This window comes from Quercus suber, unplaced genomic scaffold (genome assembly GCF_002906115.3).
Source record: "Quercus suber isolate HL8 unplaced genomic scaffold, Cork oak 2.0 scaffold_143, whole genome shotgun sequence".
Lineage (NCBI taxonomy): Eukaryota > Viridiplantae > Streptophyta > Magnoliopsida > Fagales > Fagaceae > Quercus > Quercus suber.
The window spans coordinates 569,486-585,823 of NW_027069604.1; the positions used below are offsets into that span (position 1 = coordinate 569,486).

At 34.9% G+C, this 16,338-nt stretch overlaps 1 protein-coding gene across 2 annotated transcripts; it reads left to right on the top strand.

The window, feature by feature from the left end:
- Window positions 1-6,721: 6,721 nt before the first annotated feature.
- Window positions 6,722-11,692, top strand: LOC112004613 (subtilisin-like serine-protease S). 2 transcript variants are annotated; one of them, XM_024036854.2, is made up of 12 exons: window positions 6,722-6,846; window positions 7,057-7,207; window positions 7,335-7,432; window positions 7,536-7,633; window positions 7,768-7,926; window positions 8,550-8,661; window positions 8,759-9,293; window positions 9,376-9,470; window positions 9,563-9,805; window positions 9,897-10,011; window positions 10,159-10,345; window positions 10,707-11,692. In XM_024036854.2, exons 2-12 carry the CDS (start codon window positions 7,130-7,132, stop codon window positions 11,282-11,284), a joined length of 2,298 nt encoding a protein of 765 aa, XP_023892622.1. In that variant the 5' UTR covers window positions 6,722-6,846; window positions 7,057-7,129; the 3' UTR covers window positions 11,285-11,692. The 2 variants fall into 2 exon arrangements, with proteins under 2 accessions (XP_023892622.1, XP_065632931.1); XM_065776859.1 differs by having other exon boundaries at window positions 6,767-6,785.
- Window positions 11,693-16,338: the final 4,646 nt, after the last annotated feature.

Below are 16,338 nucleotides of genomic sequence, written 5' to 3' on the forward strand. Positions count from 1 at the left end.
CTAAAAACCCTTTCATAATCAGGGTCAATCCAAACTGAGTCCCTACAGTTAGATTCTCCTAATAAACGTTATGGTCATGTTGCACTTAATGAGGTATTTAATCCTAAGTTTGGAGACATATTTTTCTTTCTTTATTCTTTTTAAATGAATTTTTCGGACCAATCATGTAGGTACAAAACAATAAGACTTTATTGTGTGAACAAGAACTATTGAATATTAAGGCTCAAATTACACCCAACCTTTACTTATTTGGCAGGTATTTTTATAATTTGTGGAAGTGTTAGTTATATATACACCATGTCTTAAAAGGACAAATCACAATTGAAGTTTCTATAGTAGTTTATAAAGTATAAATTGATTTAGCATATGACCAAGGTGAAATTTAGCACATAGCCAAAAACTTTACAATTCAATGACAAAATCTATTCTTTTTTATATGGAGAAATAGGGTTTGAATCTTTCTTCCTTATTGTTATAACCAAAAAAAAAAAAAAAAAAGCATATAACAAAAAAAAAAAAAAAAAATGAAATAGGGTTTGAATCTTTCTTCCTTATTGTTATAACCAAAAAAAAAAAAAAAAGCATATAACAAAAAAAAAAAAAAAATTCAAACAACGTCATGATAATGGGTTTCAGTTAGCTTAATTGGTAAAATCTTTGATGGTTGAATAAGAAATTTAGAATTTAATCATTGCCTACACTAAAAACCAACTAGTATTTTGGTTGGATGATAAAAAAGCTATCATTCGATGATCTCCATTCTCCAGTAAATGCTTTGCGGTGGTTAGACATTTGTCATTAGTTTTATTTTCTTTTTCTTTTTTTAAAAATAAAATAAGAAGTAGAAAAGTTTTTTCGGTTATACATTAATAAACACCGACGTAGCAATGTGGTCTAAAATATATGATTCCTAACCTTAAGTCAAACCATTATATCATTATTATGCGTAAATAGTGGGGTTGGATGCCTTCTAACACTAGAGAGAAATAAGACGAGTAATGATTATATATATTTGTGATAACTTATGATCATATTTGCTTTTGAGTAAATAACAACAATACTTGTTGCTTTGAGTAGATGACAAGATCATTTGTGAATCATCCTCATCATAATCATAATGATCACAATTGTTCATAATCTCCATCACTAATATCCTATTCCTTTGCAGTGAAGCTCACACTAAAAGTGTTTTTTTCCTTTTTGGCACCGAAAAGAATACTGGTAGTCACCTAAGGCACTAGAGTCTAGACATGACACAAACAGATTTATAAGCGATAATGATTGTTTTCCACTAAAGCTTTTGAAATACAATCATGTTTGCAGCAAAGTCCGAAATCACCAATCATGTTTCTTCTGCTTTTCTTTTCTTTTTTGTTTGGAAAAAATAGTCCTATGTCTAGACCTGAAACATAAAACCTTTATAGCCTATAAACCAGTCACATACATTATGTTAAATTTGGAATTAATTGAACATCTTCACTCGCACAATCAAATTTGATTTCTACCTTTATTATGCTTGAGCTAGTAATTGAACAAGGGATGATGTAATTATGTTCAAGGATAAGTCGATTTTCGATTAGCTAGATGACTTGCACGTTGACACTTCGGATATGACTATGGGGATGACTGGATGAGGAGTTAACTATTACTAGTACTACTATAGGCAAAAATGGCGCACTACCACTATTTAGCAAAAAATTTAACAATCTATCATTATTTTAGAAATATATAGGGATCTATCACTTTTTTGGAACTCGAGTTTATGAAACTTGAGTTTGCCATGAGACTCGAGTTCTTTGAAAAAATATACTCTGAAAACTCAAGTTCCATAAACTCAAGTACCATGGAAAACTCGATTTCGCCAAACTCAAGTACCCAAAAAGTGGTAAGTCCCTATATATTTTTGAAATAGTGGTAGATTGCAACATAGTTTGCAAAAAGATGCTATTTGGCTATTTTCACCACTACTACACTAACTTGAAAAATTACTAATTTTCCAACCAAACTCATAGGAATAAAATGTATTTATTTGCTAATTGTCTTGGTGGGAGTGCTCTTTTATGACATTCTTCTTTCATAAGCCCTTGAGCCAATTTGTTAATAAGTGTTCTTAACCCTAAGTTTGTTTCGAAGTAAAATATTTTTCTATAAAATGTTTTCCCATTTTCAAGTATTTATTCGCATATAAAATATGGTCAAACTTGTAGAATGCTTTCCGTTATTGTAAAATCTTTTGTAAAAAGTTATAAAATGTTTTACCTTTAAAAACTTAGTAAAACATTTTGCAAAAACACACAATGACCCCCCTCCCCTCCTGCCCCCAATTTGGTGGCTAGTTCATTGGTCCAATTGCCAGAGACGATGGTTCCAGAGATTCAACAATCGAAACTAGCAGTCAAGCGACCGATGCCAACAATCAAGTCGCCAGAATAATAGTTTGATCGTTGGTAACTTTGATGGCTAAGTTGCTAGTTTTGGTGGTTTACACTTAAAAAGTTTTACATGTTTTACTAAGCAGTTGAAATTATTTTAAATATAAAAATTTTACATGTAAAATATTTTATATTTGAAAATATTTTATTGTAAAATAAACGGAACATTAAAGAACATGTTATAGAAAATGCATTTAATTCTCCATTAAATAGTAATTGTATACCTTTTTAAAAAACAAAATCAAATTATATACACATATAAAGAAAGGCACACTTTTTTTATATATAACAAAAGAAAGGCACATTTGTATGTCGACAAATGTATTTTTCTTTTGAAAAAAAAATTATTCTTCATATTAAGTGTAGGGATGAAAGGCCCAGATGAGGATATTAGGCCGTGGGCCATACCCGAGAATGTCATAAAGCCTAAAGACAAACACATAGTAGGGTAGGCAAGTAGATTACTGGGCCGAGGAAGAGGATTGATCATAATGAACATGTGATGTTGTTTGATGAGCAATCCCTCCTTAGTCAAATAGAGTGGAAGCCTAAAGTCCGACCACCCATAAGACACTAGGTAGTGGGCAACCATGCTTAGGAGAATAAGCTTCAGTGAGAGGTGAGTCACTAGAGAGATGAGAAATATCTAGGAAGAAAGCTGCTACCACTGCATTGAATGTTCTGCATCTAACCCTCTAGTCGCATTAATATGGAAGTGATACCTGAACAGTAACTTTTAGCCTTACAACTATCTACAAAGACTTCAGAAAGGTGTTGATAGGACAAGTATCAAGGTTACTAGCAATCTGATCTACACGTAGAGAGCTGAGATGAAAGGGGGGAAGGGAGTATAAAAATGGAGAATTCCATTACAGGAGGGGGCATCTGAGATTAGAAAAGGAAAAGCATTGTGTAACTAAGAACTTGAATATTTGTATAAGTCCAAAAGAAATATATAAGAACATATCATCATTGGACTTGACCGAGGAGTATTTTTTTTCTTCTTAAACTGTTTATCTTACTTGTTCTCACGCCAACTAGCCTGCTATGATTCATATTTAACTCCTTAAACGTTTAGTTTCTAGCCCACTCTCTAACAAATTTATTGTTTTGGGCTTGTTGGACCATTATCCTAACAACTTGGGCCAGTGGGTCAATTTGGATCCTTACATTAAGTAATATGTGTTAGTACTTTTAAACATATGTCCTTATTAGAGCATTTGTATTAGAAAATGTAAAGTGGAAAAAGATATCAATTTTACACATATAAGTCCCAAAATCACCTACATTAGTAAAAATAAATTTGTGTAAATTTGCAAAGTTGCTTCAATAATTGTATAAATTTACATTGACATTATCTATTTTCCACATTGTTTTTTATTTTTTCTTTATGTACCTAGAAAATAAAGGAAGAGAGTGAATGGTAATTGTTGTGTATGAAGAAAAAAATAATATAAAAAAATTAAGAAAAAAATTATATTTTAATAAAATATAGTGTAAAATAAATAATCTGAGCGTTAGAGTATTTTAAAAAATTAGTGGTTAAAATAAAGATAAAAAATAGATTCTTGTAAAATAGGGGAAAAAAAATTACACAAGCCTGTCTGAATGCTCTAAACAATAAACAAAAGAAGACTATTTTTTTAAACCCCGAGCCAAAAAATAGAGAAAGTAGTGGGCGACACAAAAAATGTAAAAGGAGGGTGCTTTTGCACGCAATTTTAACAAAAGGAGAGCAGCACGCAAGTCATGGTGAATGCTGAGGAGTGAGTGTGTGTGTCTCCCACAAATCCATCAACAATTGAAAGCTTTTATTAATGATGTCCCTCATTCCCAATTATCATAAACTTTTACTAAAACAGAAGAATATAAACAAATACTAATTTGTTACGCATGGAGTCATGGACAGTTAGAACCGAGGACCAAAATGGAAGTGCACCGCGCACTATTATAGTATAGTATAGTATAGTATATTATAGTTTTTAAATATTGCCAATAATTATGAACGTGAAAATTGATGAGGTACGTACGATATCTTATTTTTGGTTATTACCCATCAAAAATGAAACTTTATCGGTATAATTTGTGAATTTGGCCAAATTAAAATCATGATTTGAAAGCTGTGCTGAATTGATGATTTAGTTATAGTTATTGCAACTGCCAACCAAGTTGACTAGGGAGTAAACCAACCTTTCATTATGATCGGTACTACTACTTTGTGACTGATTATACAATTTACCAAACCCCAGAAAACGGAAAATATTTCTATGAGATGCTGTTTGTTGTGACTTGTGCTTCTTAGGGAATCCAATAAATTGTCCACTCTTTCAAACCAAACAATAAGCTCGAGTTGTAAATTTTTTAGGATTTTGAGTTGACTCACTGCAGGGTCATGTGAAATACCACCATTTTTCAAACTTTATTTTCAAACTGCTCCGCATCTCCACTTTTATATCTATACTTGCTTATTATTAGAAAGGGGATTTTCTACTTTATGTATATTATGAATACCTAAAATAAAAATAAACCTTTCGTGGGTGTAAGCAGAGCTGGAACTAGAATTTAATCTCGAGAGGGCAGAATTTACGTGCACATATGCATGTGCACTTAAACACACACACACACACACATATATATATATATATATATACTTGAGGCCAATTTGAAATATAATAGTTATTCATGGGTGATATGTCAAGGTAAGAAAACTCACAAAAATATAGTATTCATCATATTTTGTTTACTTGTTAAGAGTTTTTTTTTTCCTGTAAGGACTAGGTTTGAGTTTCTAACCCAACAAATTGATGGACTTAGACCAAAAAAACCCAAAACAATGAATTTGTAAAAAAATGAGTTGGAAAACTGGGTTTTAATGAATCAAACAAATACTAAAGTAGATTTAGACGACAAGAAAATGTAAATAGACAGGTTTATGCTAAAGAAAATCATTCTTGGCAAAGTCCGAGGAGATCTGTTCTTATATATTTCTTTCAGGTTTGATTACAAAGTCAGTTCTCGATGTTACAATATTTTTCTCTTTCTTTTCTCGATCCCTCTCTTTCATTGCTTTCTCCTCCTTTTGTACTCTCTTCCCCTTCATCTTTTTGCTCCACGTGCATGCTAGATAGTTGATGTTGATACTTGTTCCATCAGCACCTCCCATAAGTCTTCATATAGTAACTGTAAGGCTGAAATCCACTGGTCATGTATCACTTCCATATTAGTGCGGCCAGAGAGTTAGCTGCAATGCATTTAATGTGAAGACAACAGCTTTCTCTTTAGATATTTTAGGACTCCTCCCTGTTTGATGTCTCTGCAATGCTTATCCGCACCAACAGAACTTCCTGGAATGTTATTTTAATCGACAGACTACCTCTTTGGACCTCAGTTTTGGCTGGTCGAGGAGGCATTTATCCTCGGCCCATTCTGTTGAGCCATTATGACCAAAACTAACCTCTTTATTTAATAACACAGTCTCTTCTGAGAAAGATTCCTCCTCCTTGGACAACCCTCGTCCTTGGCTTGGGTCACAAGCCCAATATACAAATAGATAATGAACTCCTGTGCCTAATATCTCTACATTTCCCATATATAAACATTTTTTAGATTTTTTTTTTCAAAATCAAAATTTTCACTTGTAAATGAAAATATTTTTAATAATTAAATAAACATTAGGTACAAGTTAAAATAGATTTATTATATTATGTAATTATCTTCAATTTTGGTTACTTATACACAGATTTATATAAATGCAAATAAATTATTACATAATAAATAATTTAAGGTCCTCTTGACCCAACTCCACTTAAGTAGTAAATTTTTGTGCAAGGGGTGAACTTTTTAATTTAAAAATACGATATGGGTGTTAACAAGTTAATCATCTAAATGATTTTTGGATAAATAAATTAATCTTTTGGATGAATAGTTTCTACATAAGTTATATGTAATTGGCTAAATGATAACAATCTTTACAATATAAGAGATTCCAATGAAGAATTAAGGTTGGTTATTAGAAATGATGATAAATTAAAATTAGGTTTTTTTTTGTTGAGGGAATAAAATTAGCACTTGGTTAGTGTGTGTATTTTTGAGATAGTAATTTTGAAAAATAACTGCCACCGGAATTGAAGTAAAACTAAAAAGGTTGGTTATGGCGGACAGGGAAGGCAGCGTGGTTGGTTGGGTTGATACTCAAATCAAATCTGACCGAAAAAGCAGAAGTCCCTTTCTTTTCGTGTAATATCATATGACATTGATATCTCTCTTCCTCCCTCCATACTGCATACTCCATAAATAACTCTCTCTCGCACAAGCACAAACTTTGTACTACCATTACTACTAGTGGAAGTGGTGGTATCTCTCTTCTCTATCATCGCTGTTTTCGTCTCTTTCTGCACTGCACTGCACGCCCACGGTAAATCCTGCAGATTTATTAATGTGAACATTCTCTCCATTCACGGGGCACGGGCCCACTACTTTTTATTTATTTTATCATTATTATTATTCTATCTATGTTTTCAAATTGTAGAGGCCACTCTCTCTTTTATTATTTTATTTATAACTGATCAAAGCCTGATCTTCTTTGCTTTTGGCTTTTGGCTTTTCTTTCTTTTTGTGTGAATAGAGTAGAGTTTGAGGCCTGAGCTCTAAACGCTGAGTCTGAGAGGGAGGACCCCTTCTTTTTGGGAAACAAATTAATGGCTTCGTCGTTCAGGATCATCCTACTCTTCTCCTATCTGTTTCTTTCTCAAATCACCCTTTCTTTTTCCGCCAAGGTTCCCTTCTTCTTCTTCTTCACATCAATACTACTACTACTTCTTTCTTAATGAATATTCAGTTACGCTTTTTCTATTGTATTTGCACCCAAATGACAATTATAACTTTTGGGTTTTGGTTATGCAGGTTTATGTAGTGTATATGGGTAGCAAAACTGGTGAAGAAGACCCAGTGGAGACTCTTACCCAACACCATCAAATACTTGCTGCTGTTCACACTGGAAAGTAAGCTCTTTTAAACTCTTTTTTTTTTTTTTTTTTATTGGTTTCTGCCTTTCCAATTTCAACGCTCGTCTGCTACTGAAATATACTTGTATGTAACAAACAGCATGGAGCAAGCCCAGGCATCTCACGTTTACAGCTACACACATGGTTTCACTGGCTTTGCCGCCAAGTTGACCCAACACCAAGCCTCCCAGATTTCTAGTGAGCCCCTTTTCTTAATCAAACTCCCTTTTTTTTTTTTTTTTTTTTTTTTTTTTTTTTTTTTTTTTTCTGAGTATAGAAATATAATCAAACATCATATTGTTGCAAGTAAATTCAATGATTTTTTGGAACAGAGATGCCGGGAGTGGTTTCGGTGTTTCCTAATTTGAAAAGAAGACTACACACCACGCATTCGTGGGATTTCATGGGTCTTGTGGGCGAGGAAGCCATGGAGATTCCTGGGTTTTCTACCAAGAACCAGGTCAATGTCATTGTTGGTTTCATTGATACCGGTCAGCTTACTCTTTCTCTCTTTTACTATCTTTAAGTTTTAGATTAGGTATCCTTTCTTTTACTCCTATTATTTCTGTTCCTGTACACAACCAAACAAAAACCAAAGAAAGAGACAATTAGAATTAGTTCCTTCATAACACTCTGCACCTTATCCTTCATTTCATTTACTAGGCAGTTGCAGCATACGCCTATATGATTAAATGGTCCAGTCATAAACTCTGTACAAGATACCGAATTTTTTTTTTTTCTTTAATAATTTGATTGCTTGATCAGTTAATGATTTGCTCACTTTATCTTTCATTATTCTTTAATAACTTAGAAGTAATAGAAGCCTTTTTTTGCTTAATAATTATGCAATCCTAATTACATCCTCATTTGTTTACTTACCTTACCTTACGTTATGTTACGTTGTTACATCCCCTGCTTTACTAATTCCTACTAATGTTAGACATCTTATTCAATCAGCAGCACTGCACATTTTGCACAAATTATTGCCTTCTGTATACTTGAACGTGTGTGTGCCTCCATTTGGATAGGACCTATTTCATTGGACTTTTTATCTATCCAAACATAAATAAAAACATTGGTGGTCTTAATTTTGATTGCCATTTAAAATAAGCAGGAATTTGGCCTGAATCCCCAAGTTTTAGTGATGCCGACATGCCTCCAGTGCCTGCTAGATGGAAGGGGAAATGCCAATCAGGAGAAGCATTCAATGCTTCATCTTGCAACAGGTTTTGCCATAGTTTTCCCTTTGCATGTTTTATATCATTTTATGAACATCAACGAAAAGGAGGATCCTTAGCATCAGCAAAATATTTAATTTTTTAGGAAACTGATTGGAGCAAGATACTATTTTAGTGGCTATGAAGCAGAAGAAGAAGAAGAAGCAGTAAACACAGTGTCATTCAGATCTCCCAGGGACAGCTCTGGCCACGGCAGCCACACAACCTCAACAGCTGCTGGTCGCTATGTTAAAAACATGAATTATAAGGGGCTGGCAGCTGGAGGAGCTAGAGGAGGTGCACCAATGGCCAGGATTGCAGTATATAAGACATGTTGGGACTCAGGTTGCTATGATGTTGACTTACTAGCTGCCTTTGATGACGCAATTAGAGATGGGGTTCACATCTTGTCTGTGTCTTTGGGTCCTGATGCTCCCCAGGGAGACTATTTCAATGATGCCATCTCTGTGGGGTCATTTCATGCTGCCACCCGTGGGATTTTGGTAGTTGCTTCAGTTGGAAATGAAGGAAACCAAGGTTCTGCAACAAATCTTGCTCCGTGGATGATAACTGTTGCTGCTAGTTCAACAGATAGGGATTTCTCTTCTGATATCGTGTTAGGAGATGGTACCAATTTCACGGTAATACTATTAACCTTTTTTTTCTGTTCAGAGATTTTTGTAATCTATTATAGAGCCTTATAAAATCTTAGTTGCTGGATAGGGTGAAAGTCTCAGTCTCTTTAAAATGAATGCCTCCGCAAGGATCATTTCTGCCTCTGAAGCCTTTGCAGGATATTTCACTCCTTATCAATCCAGGTGAAGCAGAAGGTACTTGGTAGTGACTGCAATTTCAATGTCAACATCAAGGACAACCTTAATTTTTTTTCTTCCTGTCCTACTTCTTACAGTTACTGCTTGGAGAGTTCCTTAAATAGAACAAAGGCCAGAGGGAAGGTTCTAGTCTGTCAACATGTAGAGAGTTCAATGGAGTCAAAGCTGGAAAAGAGTGTTGTGGTGAAAGAAGCTGGCGGAGTTGGGATGATACTTGTTGATGAGGCAGATAAGGATGTTGCCATCCCCTTTGAGATCCCTGCAGCTATTGTTGGGAGGGGAACAGGAGATCAGATTCTTGCCTATGTTAATCGCACACGGTTTGTTTTATTATTAACAAGATGGAAAGGTGAGTATGCAGTTTGAATGTGTATGGGTTTCTGAGACAGGCCATTTTGTTGTTGTGAACAGTAAACCAGTGTCTAGGATTTTCCCTGCGAAGACTATATTGGGGTCTCAACCTGCACCTCGTGTTGCAGCATTTTCTTCAAAAGGTCCCAATGCCTTGACCCCAGAAATTTTGAAGGTAAATTTCTCTATAACATCAAGAATTCTGAAGGTGTAACTGGATTTTTTTCATTTTTTTTATTTCATTCTTTACATGCCTCTTTTTCTCTTTTAAAAAATTTTTTAACCTAATATTCTTAAATCATCTGATGGTTCTACTCTATAGCCTGATGTCACAGCTCCTGGATTGAACATCCTTGCTGCCTGGTCACCAGCAGTTGGAAAAATGCAATTCAACATTCTCTCTGGGACTTCCATGTCTTGCCCACATATAACAGGAATTGCTACCTTGATCAAAGCTGTTCATCCTTCATGGTCTCCATCTGCTATTAAATCTGCCATCATGACAACTGGTAGTTTATCCTAGTTTTTCCTGATAATTCTTCACAGATATTGAGTTACTTAATGTTGTTGAATTCACTGTTTTCTCAAACAATGTGAAACAAAGCTTTATTTTCAATTATATTTTTTCTGCTTCTTTGACCACGGAAGCATCTGCATTTTCCCAACCTTTTTTTAAGAATTGACATGTTAAATCCACCTAAAATTGACTAAATAGTGAAGGGCTTGAAACACACACATGTGCACAAATTAATTACTATTATTTATTTTGAAGTTTGCTTTGCTTAGAATAAATGAATTCTAAAAATTATAAGTGGTGTTTTTAAGTTTCCATACAATAATCTGATTAGTAATTACAAATGGAATATGCAGCTACTACTCTGGATAAGCATCACAAACCAATCATAGTGGATTCTGAAGGAAGAAGGGGTAATGCATTTGATTATGGGTCTGGATTTGTGAACCCAATGAGAGTCCTTGATCCAGGTCTCGTCTATGATGCTCATCCGAGGGATTATATTTCGTTCCTCTGTTCGATTGGTTATGATAAGAAGTCATTGCATTTGATCACAAGAGACAACAGCACATGCCATGAAACATTATTCAGAGCACCATCCGCCCTGAACTATCCTTCTATCACAGTGCCCAATCTCAATGACAACTTCTCAGTGACTCGAACTGTGACAAATGTTGGGAAACCAAAAAGTATTTATAAAGCTGTAGTTTCTTCTCCCATTGGAATTAATGTCACTGTTGTACCAAACCGATTAATCTTCAACCACTTTGGCCAGAAGATCAAGTTCAGTGTGAATTTCAAGGTGGCTGCTGCTGCTGCTGCTACATCAAAAGGCTATGCTTTTGGGTCCTTATCATGGAGAAACAAAAAATCACAGGTTACCAGCCCTCTGGTTGTCCGGGTTGCACCCTCCAACATGGGATTGATGAGATAATGGCAGTTGAACTGTATAAAAATAGATTAGGAGTTTGCAATTCCTTATAGATAAAACAACCAAACCTACAGGAATGAAAATGCTGAGAAGCAAGTGAAGTGAAGATTGATGTTCGCTATTACCTCATGTTATATGTCTAGAGATGGCTGAGTAATGGAACTAGTGTCATGTCATTTTTTAAACAAGTAACTAACGGTACAATGGCAGATTATGGAACAAGATATGGTTTTACTTTTTCCCCCTTCTCTCTGCAACGTGGTCATCAACTTATCGTGATGCCATAGATCCTTTTTCCGTAATTAAATGTAAAATTTATGTATAGCACTGGACCTTGATGCATTTGGCATACAAGAATGCGATGTAGTCCCTTGATGACAAAATACATAAAGCAGTTAATTGTTTTTTGTATTTTACATTCCTCTTCGTTACTAATGTGAATTCCCTGAGCCAAAGTTTACAGGAAAATGCAACCATAGTAGAGTAATAGTTAAGCTTAAGCAGCCTAACCCTCTCTCTATATATAAGAGAGAGAGAGAGAGAGAGAGAGAGAGGCAATCCTATAAAGTTTGATGGGCTCTTTCAATCAGTTCTATATTTGAACTTATTCAGACCCAAGGCATTCAAATAAGTCTATAAATGGCTTGCAACTTGCAAGACGTCATTCTTGAAGGTGATTGTGCTGGATTATTTACTGCACTTCAACAAACTGAACCAAGATTAGCGATTTTTGGAACATTGGTGGAAGATATCAAATGGACAGCTTCAAGATTTATAAGGGTCATTTTCAATTTCACTAGTAGTGTTAGTAATCATGCTTCCCATGAGCTAGCCAAAGAGGCTCTCTTGAGTGATTCTGTTGGAATATGAATGGAGGATTGTCCCCTATTTCTTTTACCATCTGTACATTCTGATCAATTTTAATCTATAAATCTGCTATCGTTTACACATTAAAAAGAAAAAGGGATAGTCTTCAATTTTTTGTTTAATTAATAGTCTATAAATCTGCTATCGTTTACACATTAAAAAGAAAAAGGGATAGTCTTCAATTTTTTGTTTAATTAATAGTCTAATTACATCTTTATTTATACTAGCGTATAACCGGCAAAATGCAAAATGCAGGGAATCCGCTAGTGTATTTATTACACTAGCGTATAAACTCTTAATCTATAATTTTTTTTTTCTTTATCATCTCTTACACAAAATGTCCTTAATATTTTATTTTAAACTTCAGCTAACACCAGTAAATTTGTACAACAAACTTGATAGGCTAACCACATGAAATGTCAGTAATGTTAGATTCTCCTAACAAAACGTTATGCTCATGTTGCACAAAATGTCCTTAATATTTTTAAATGTATACGTCCCACAACGTTGATTGCACCATCCAACTTACAACTCTGATGCATTGGAAGTATTCGAGCATCGGAGACACACCACTAATTACAGGCATGCAACTAATTATAGACAGGGTCAACCGTTGACCAACTCTTTTATCTTTGAAGATCATGTGTTCATAACAGAGTTAAGAAACTCGATAATCACAAAAGCCCATAATGATGGAAAGAAATTAGAAGTTAAGGTAAATGCAACCCCTGGGACTGCAAATCTGAAGGATCAATCAAGCCTTCTAAGACAACAAGCTGGTCCAACAGTCCAATCTTCTCATCTTCAAGAGTCTTTACCTCATCTTCCATCTCTTTCAGCTCTCTCCCCAACACAAAGCTCTCTTCCTCCAGCAGCAAATACTTCCGCCTTAATGCTCGATACTCGCTTCCAGATGCAGAAGAATCAGGCAATGAATCAGAGTTTGATCTCTCCGATTGCTGGAATGATGGCAAAACCTCATTCTTAAAGTTTCTCTTGGAGGCCTTCTGAGTTTTCAATGACAAAGGCCCTTGTACCCCTTGAACTTCTCTGACATCATTCCCTTGTAAATGAAAGGGGGAAGTGTTTTGGGTTGAGATTTTCTTCTTCCGTAACTTAGGATTTGAATTTTCCTCAGACTGTGGCATCCTTGGATCTTGCATTTCCACCAGCAAAATCTAGACAATGTTCACTGCCACAAAACACAGGCTAGCTAGTTCAGAGGCAAGGAGTGTATATCCTGAAACTTGGACGATAAATTTTTTTTTTTTTTTTTTGATAAGTAAAAACTTGGTTGATAAATTTATTATACACATTCTTTAAGAAAAGGAGTCCAACAAGTCCTTTGTAAATACAGTTATGAGAACCTCCTCCCACAAGGTGAAGGTAGATGTTATGGGCTCAATACTCACTGTGTAAACATGTAACTTAGAAATAAAAAAATTATATAATAAAAAAAGTCCTCAGTAGATGCAACCCTTTCACTCTATAAATATATTCCTAGCCGCCCCCACCACACCCAGAAAAGTTTTTTAAGTACCAAAGAAATCATGTAGAAAGTAACTTTATGTTAGAATAAGAATAGATCAGGAGAAGAGGAGAGAAGATGAGAGGGAATGGGAAGAGGAAGGAGTGGCACATCTCTCCCAATCCAAATATACCCCAAGTCTAAGGGACTACGACAAACCAACATGCAGAGGGCAAAAACATGATTATGTGGTATCCAATCAAGCACAGAGAACTGAATCAATTTAGCACCCTACGAATATAAAAGTTTTTTTACCAAAAAGATTTTAGCAGTTTTATCTTATGGCTCCAGCATGCGTGTTCATCTTCAAAAACAATCAAGCATATGCTCAACAGTAACTATAAGGAAGGGGGATTTAATAAAATCCTTCAAAAATAAATAAATAAATAAATAAATAATTCAAGTAGACTTCATTTAAGTTATTAAATTCCCTAATTTTCCACCAGTACTTACTACCTATAGCATCAAGAGTACCACATTCTCTACATCAAGAGCCAGCACATGCATTTTAGGTTAACCAAGCATTTGTTAACACAGCCCTTTAATCCAAGTGCAGCTCTAGAGTCACCTAGCCACCAATTTATAGCTCGGTCCATTATTTGGGATCTCATTTTATTCAAAATTAAGTGGAATTGACTACAAATAGAAATGGCAATACATAACCTTCATTTCTTTATTTACAAGCAATTTAAGAAACCAAAACAACAATATACCTATGTCATTGTGAGGAACCACCTTGATCCATGTTCTGAATAGCCTTATATAAGAGGTGTTACTCCGCACTAAACATACACAGAGCTTCTTTTTACTGGTAAATTAAACACTGTATTGAGTGGGTCTTGAACCCACAACCTCACTCTTCATCCCATTCTTATAAGAGAGGAAGTTGTCATTTGAACTATAGCTCATTGACAGGTTCCACTCAACATTGTTTATCAAAAAAACCTGAAAAATGAACTATCCCACAATAATAGCTGAACATCCCTTTCAACTGATTGATCCACTCCTATGTTGACCATAATCATTCCAATATTCATCATCAAGGCCGTTCCACTTGAATTGAATCTCAAGGTAAGGACCACAGATGGCAACTTGATACAAACAACAAGGTTGATATTGCGTGAAATAAACTAATGGCAAAAGTTCATTAAGATTCATCAACACAAGGACCATCAGGACTGCACAATCTAGGGAAAGCAACTGTCCATTGTGTGTGCTTATCACAAATTCAGCATCAACATCATATCATTTTCAGAACAAAAAATATATGCTAAAATGTACTTTACACCCTCTAAGTTTAGAGTTGCTTCTAAATCAGTCCTTCGACTTTTAAACCTTTCGATTTACACCATCAATTATTCCAACAATGTCAATGTGCCCCTTCCGTTACACTCTATTGTATTTTTTCTGTTAACCCGTCTAAAAACGGCATTGTTTTTCTACTTTTTCTGCACAAAATGACATCCTTGTTGTGTGGCTTAACAGGAAGATTTTAATAGATGTTGATGGAATGGGGACATTTTTAAAAATTCAATAGGTGCCAGTTGAGCTACAAGACTCATGGCAGAATGGGCATATTGATATTGCTGTAGTATTTGAGGGTGTTAATTGTTAGCTTTAGGTGGAAATTAAAAAAAGAATGGATGATGGATCTTATCTTTCAAAATGATCTCTTAACATCTTACATAGAAAGGCAAACATTCCACTTGGACTGATGTAATCAAGTTTGATATGCAATTTATAGATGCGAAAAGCCAAAAAGAAGGCTTTATTCAAATTATAGGATAAAAGTAGGGTTTCATGTAAAGAAAGGAGATGGTAGGATGACAAGAAGGGAATGAAGAGGAAGGGAAGGAAAAGAAAAAGAAAGGAAAGTTTAATTCAAATGGACATCATATCATAAACAACTTAGCTCTCCCTAATCTTCTTCATCATCTAATCTGTTCAACCAACACAGACAAGGTAAAGAATTTAGACCCCTTGAACTTCTATCCCAATTCCCATTATAAATCGAGTTCACATCAAAACTCATGATCAGTTCTCACCTTGATTTTGAAGCAACCAATATATACATAACATAGGCATTGAGCATAAAATAAATACATATTCTTTTTTGTAGCAACTATCATAATCCATTCATATAATTAGAACAGTTAAAGATATATAATAAATAAAATTGCAAGAAGAAGCAGTGAAGAACCCTAATAGGATAGAAGATATAATATGAAATTAGAAGAGAAGAGAAAGGCACCTGAAGGCTGAAGCTCCTTTGATGCTTTTCTCTGTTGGCCTCCGCTCCGCTCTACAATTACGACCACGACTGACTTGACCTTCCTTGTTTGAGCTTTGGACTTTATTAATATGATGTTTTCTGGGAAGGAAAAGGGTTTATACAACCAGACAAACAAATCGCCAATCACCAATAATTAATAAGCTTTCTCATCTCGGCGACGGCAGCGGTATGGAGGCTAGGGTTAGGGGCGGAAATAGAACCCAACTCAGCTACAGGAGACGGCGGCAGTAAGAAGACTAGTGATAACGATCTGAGAGAGAGAGAGAGAGATCAGTGAGTGAGAAACCAGAGAAAGAGAGTTTTTCTGAAACTAAAAAGTTTGAGGTGTGTTTTTCGTTTTTGGGAAAGCTATTGAGGGCTGACTGCTGA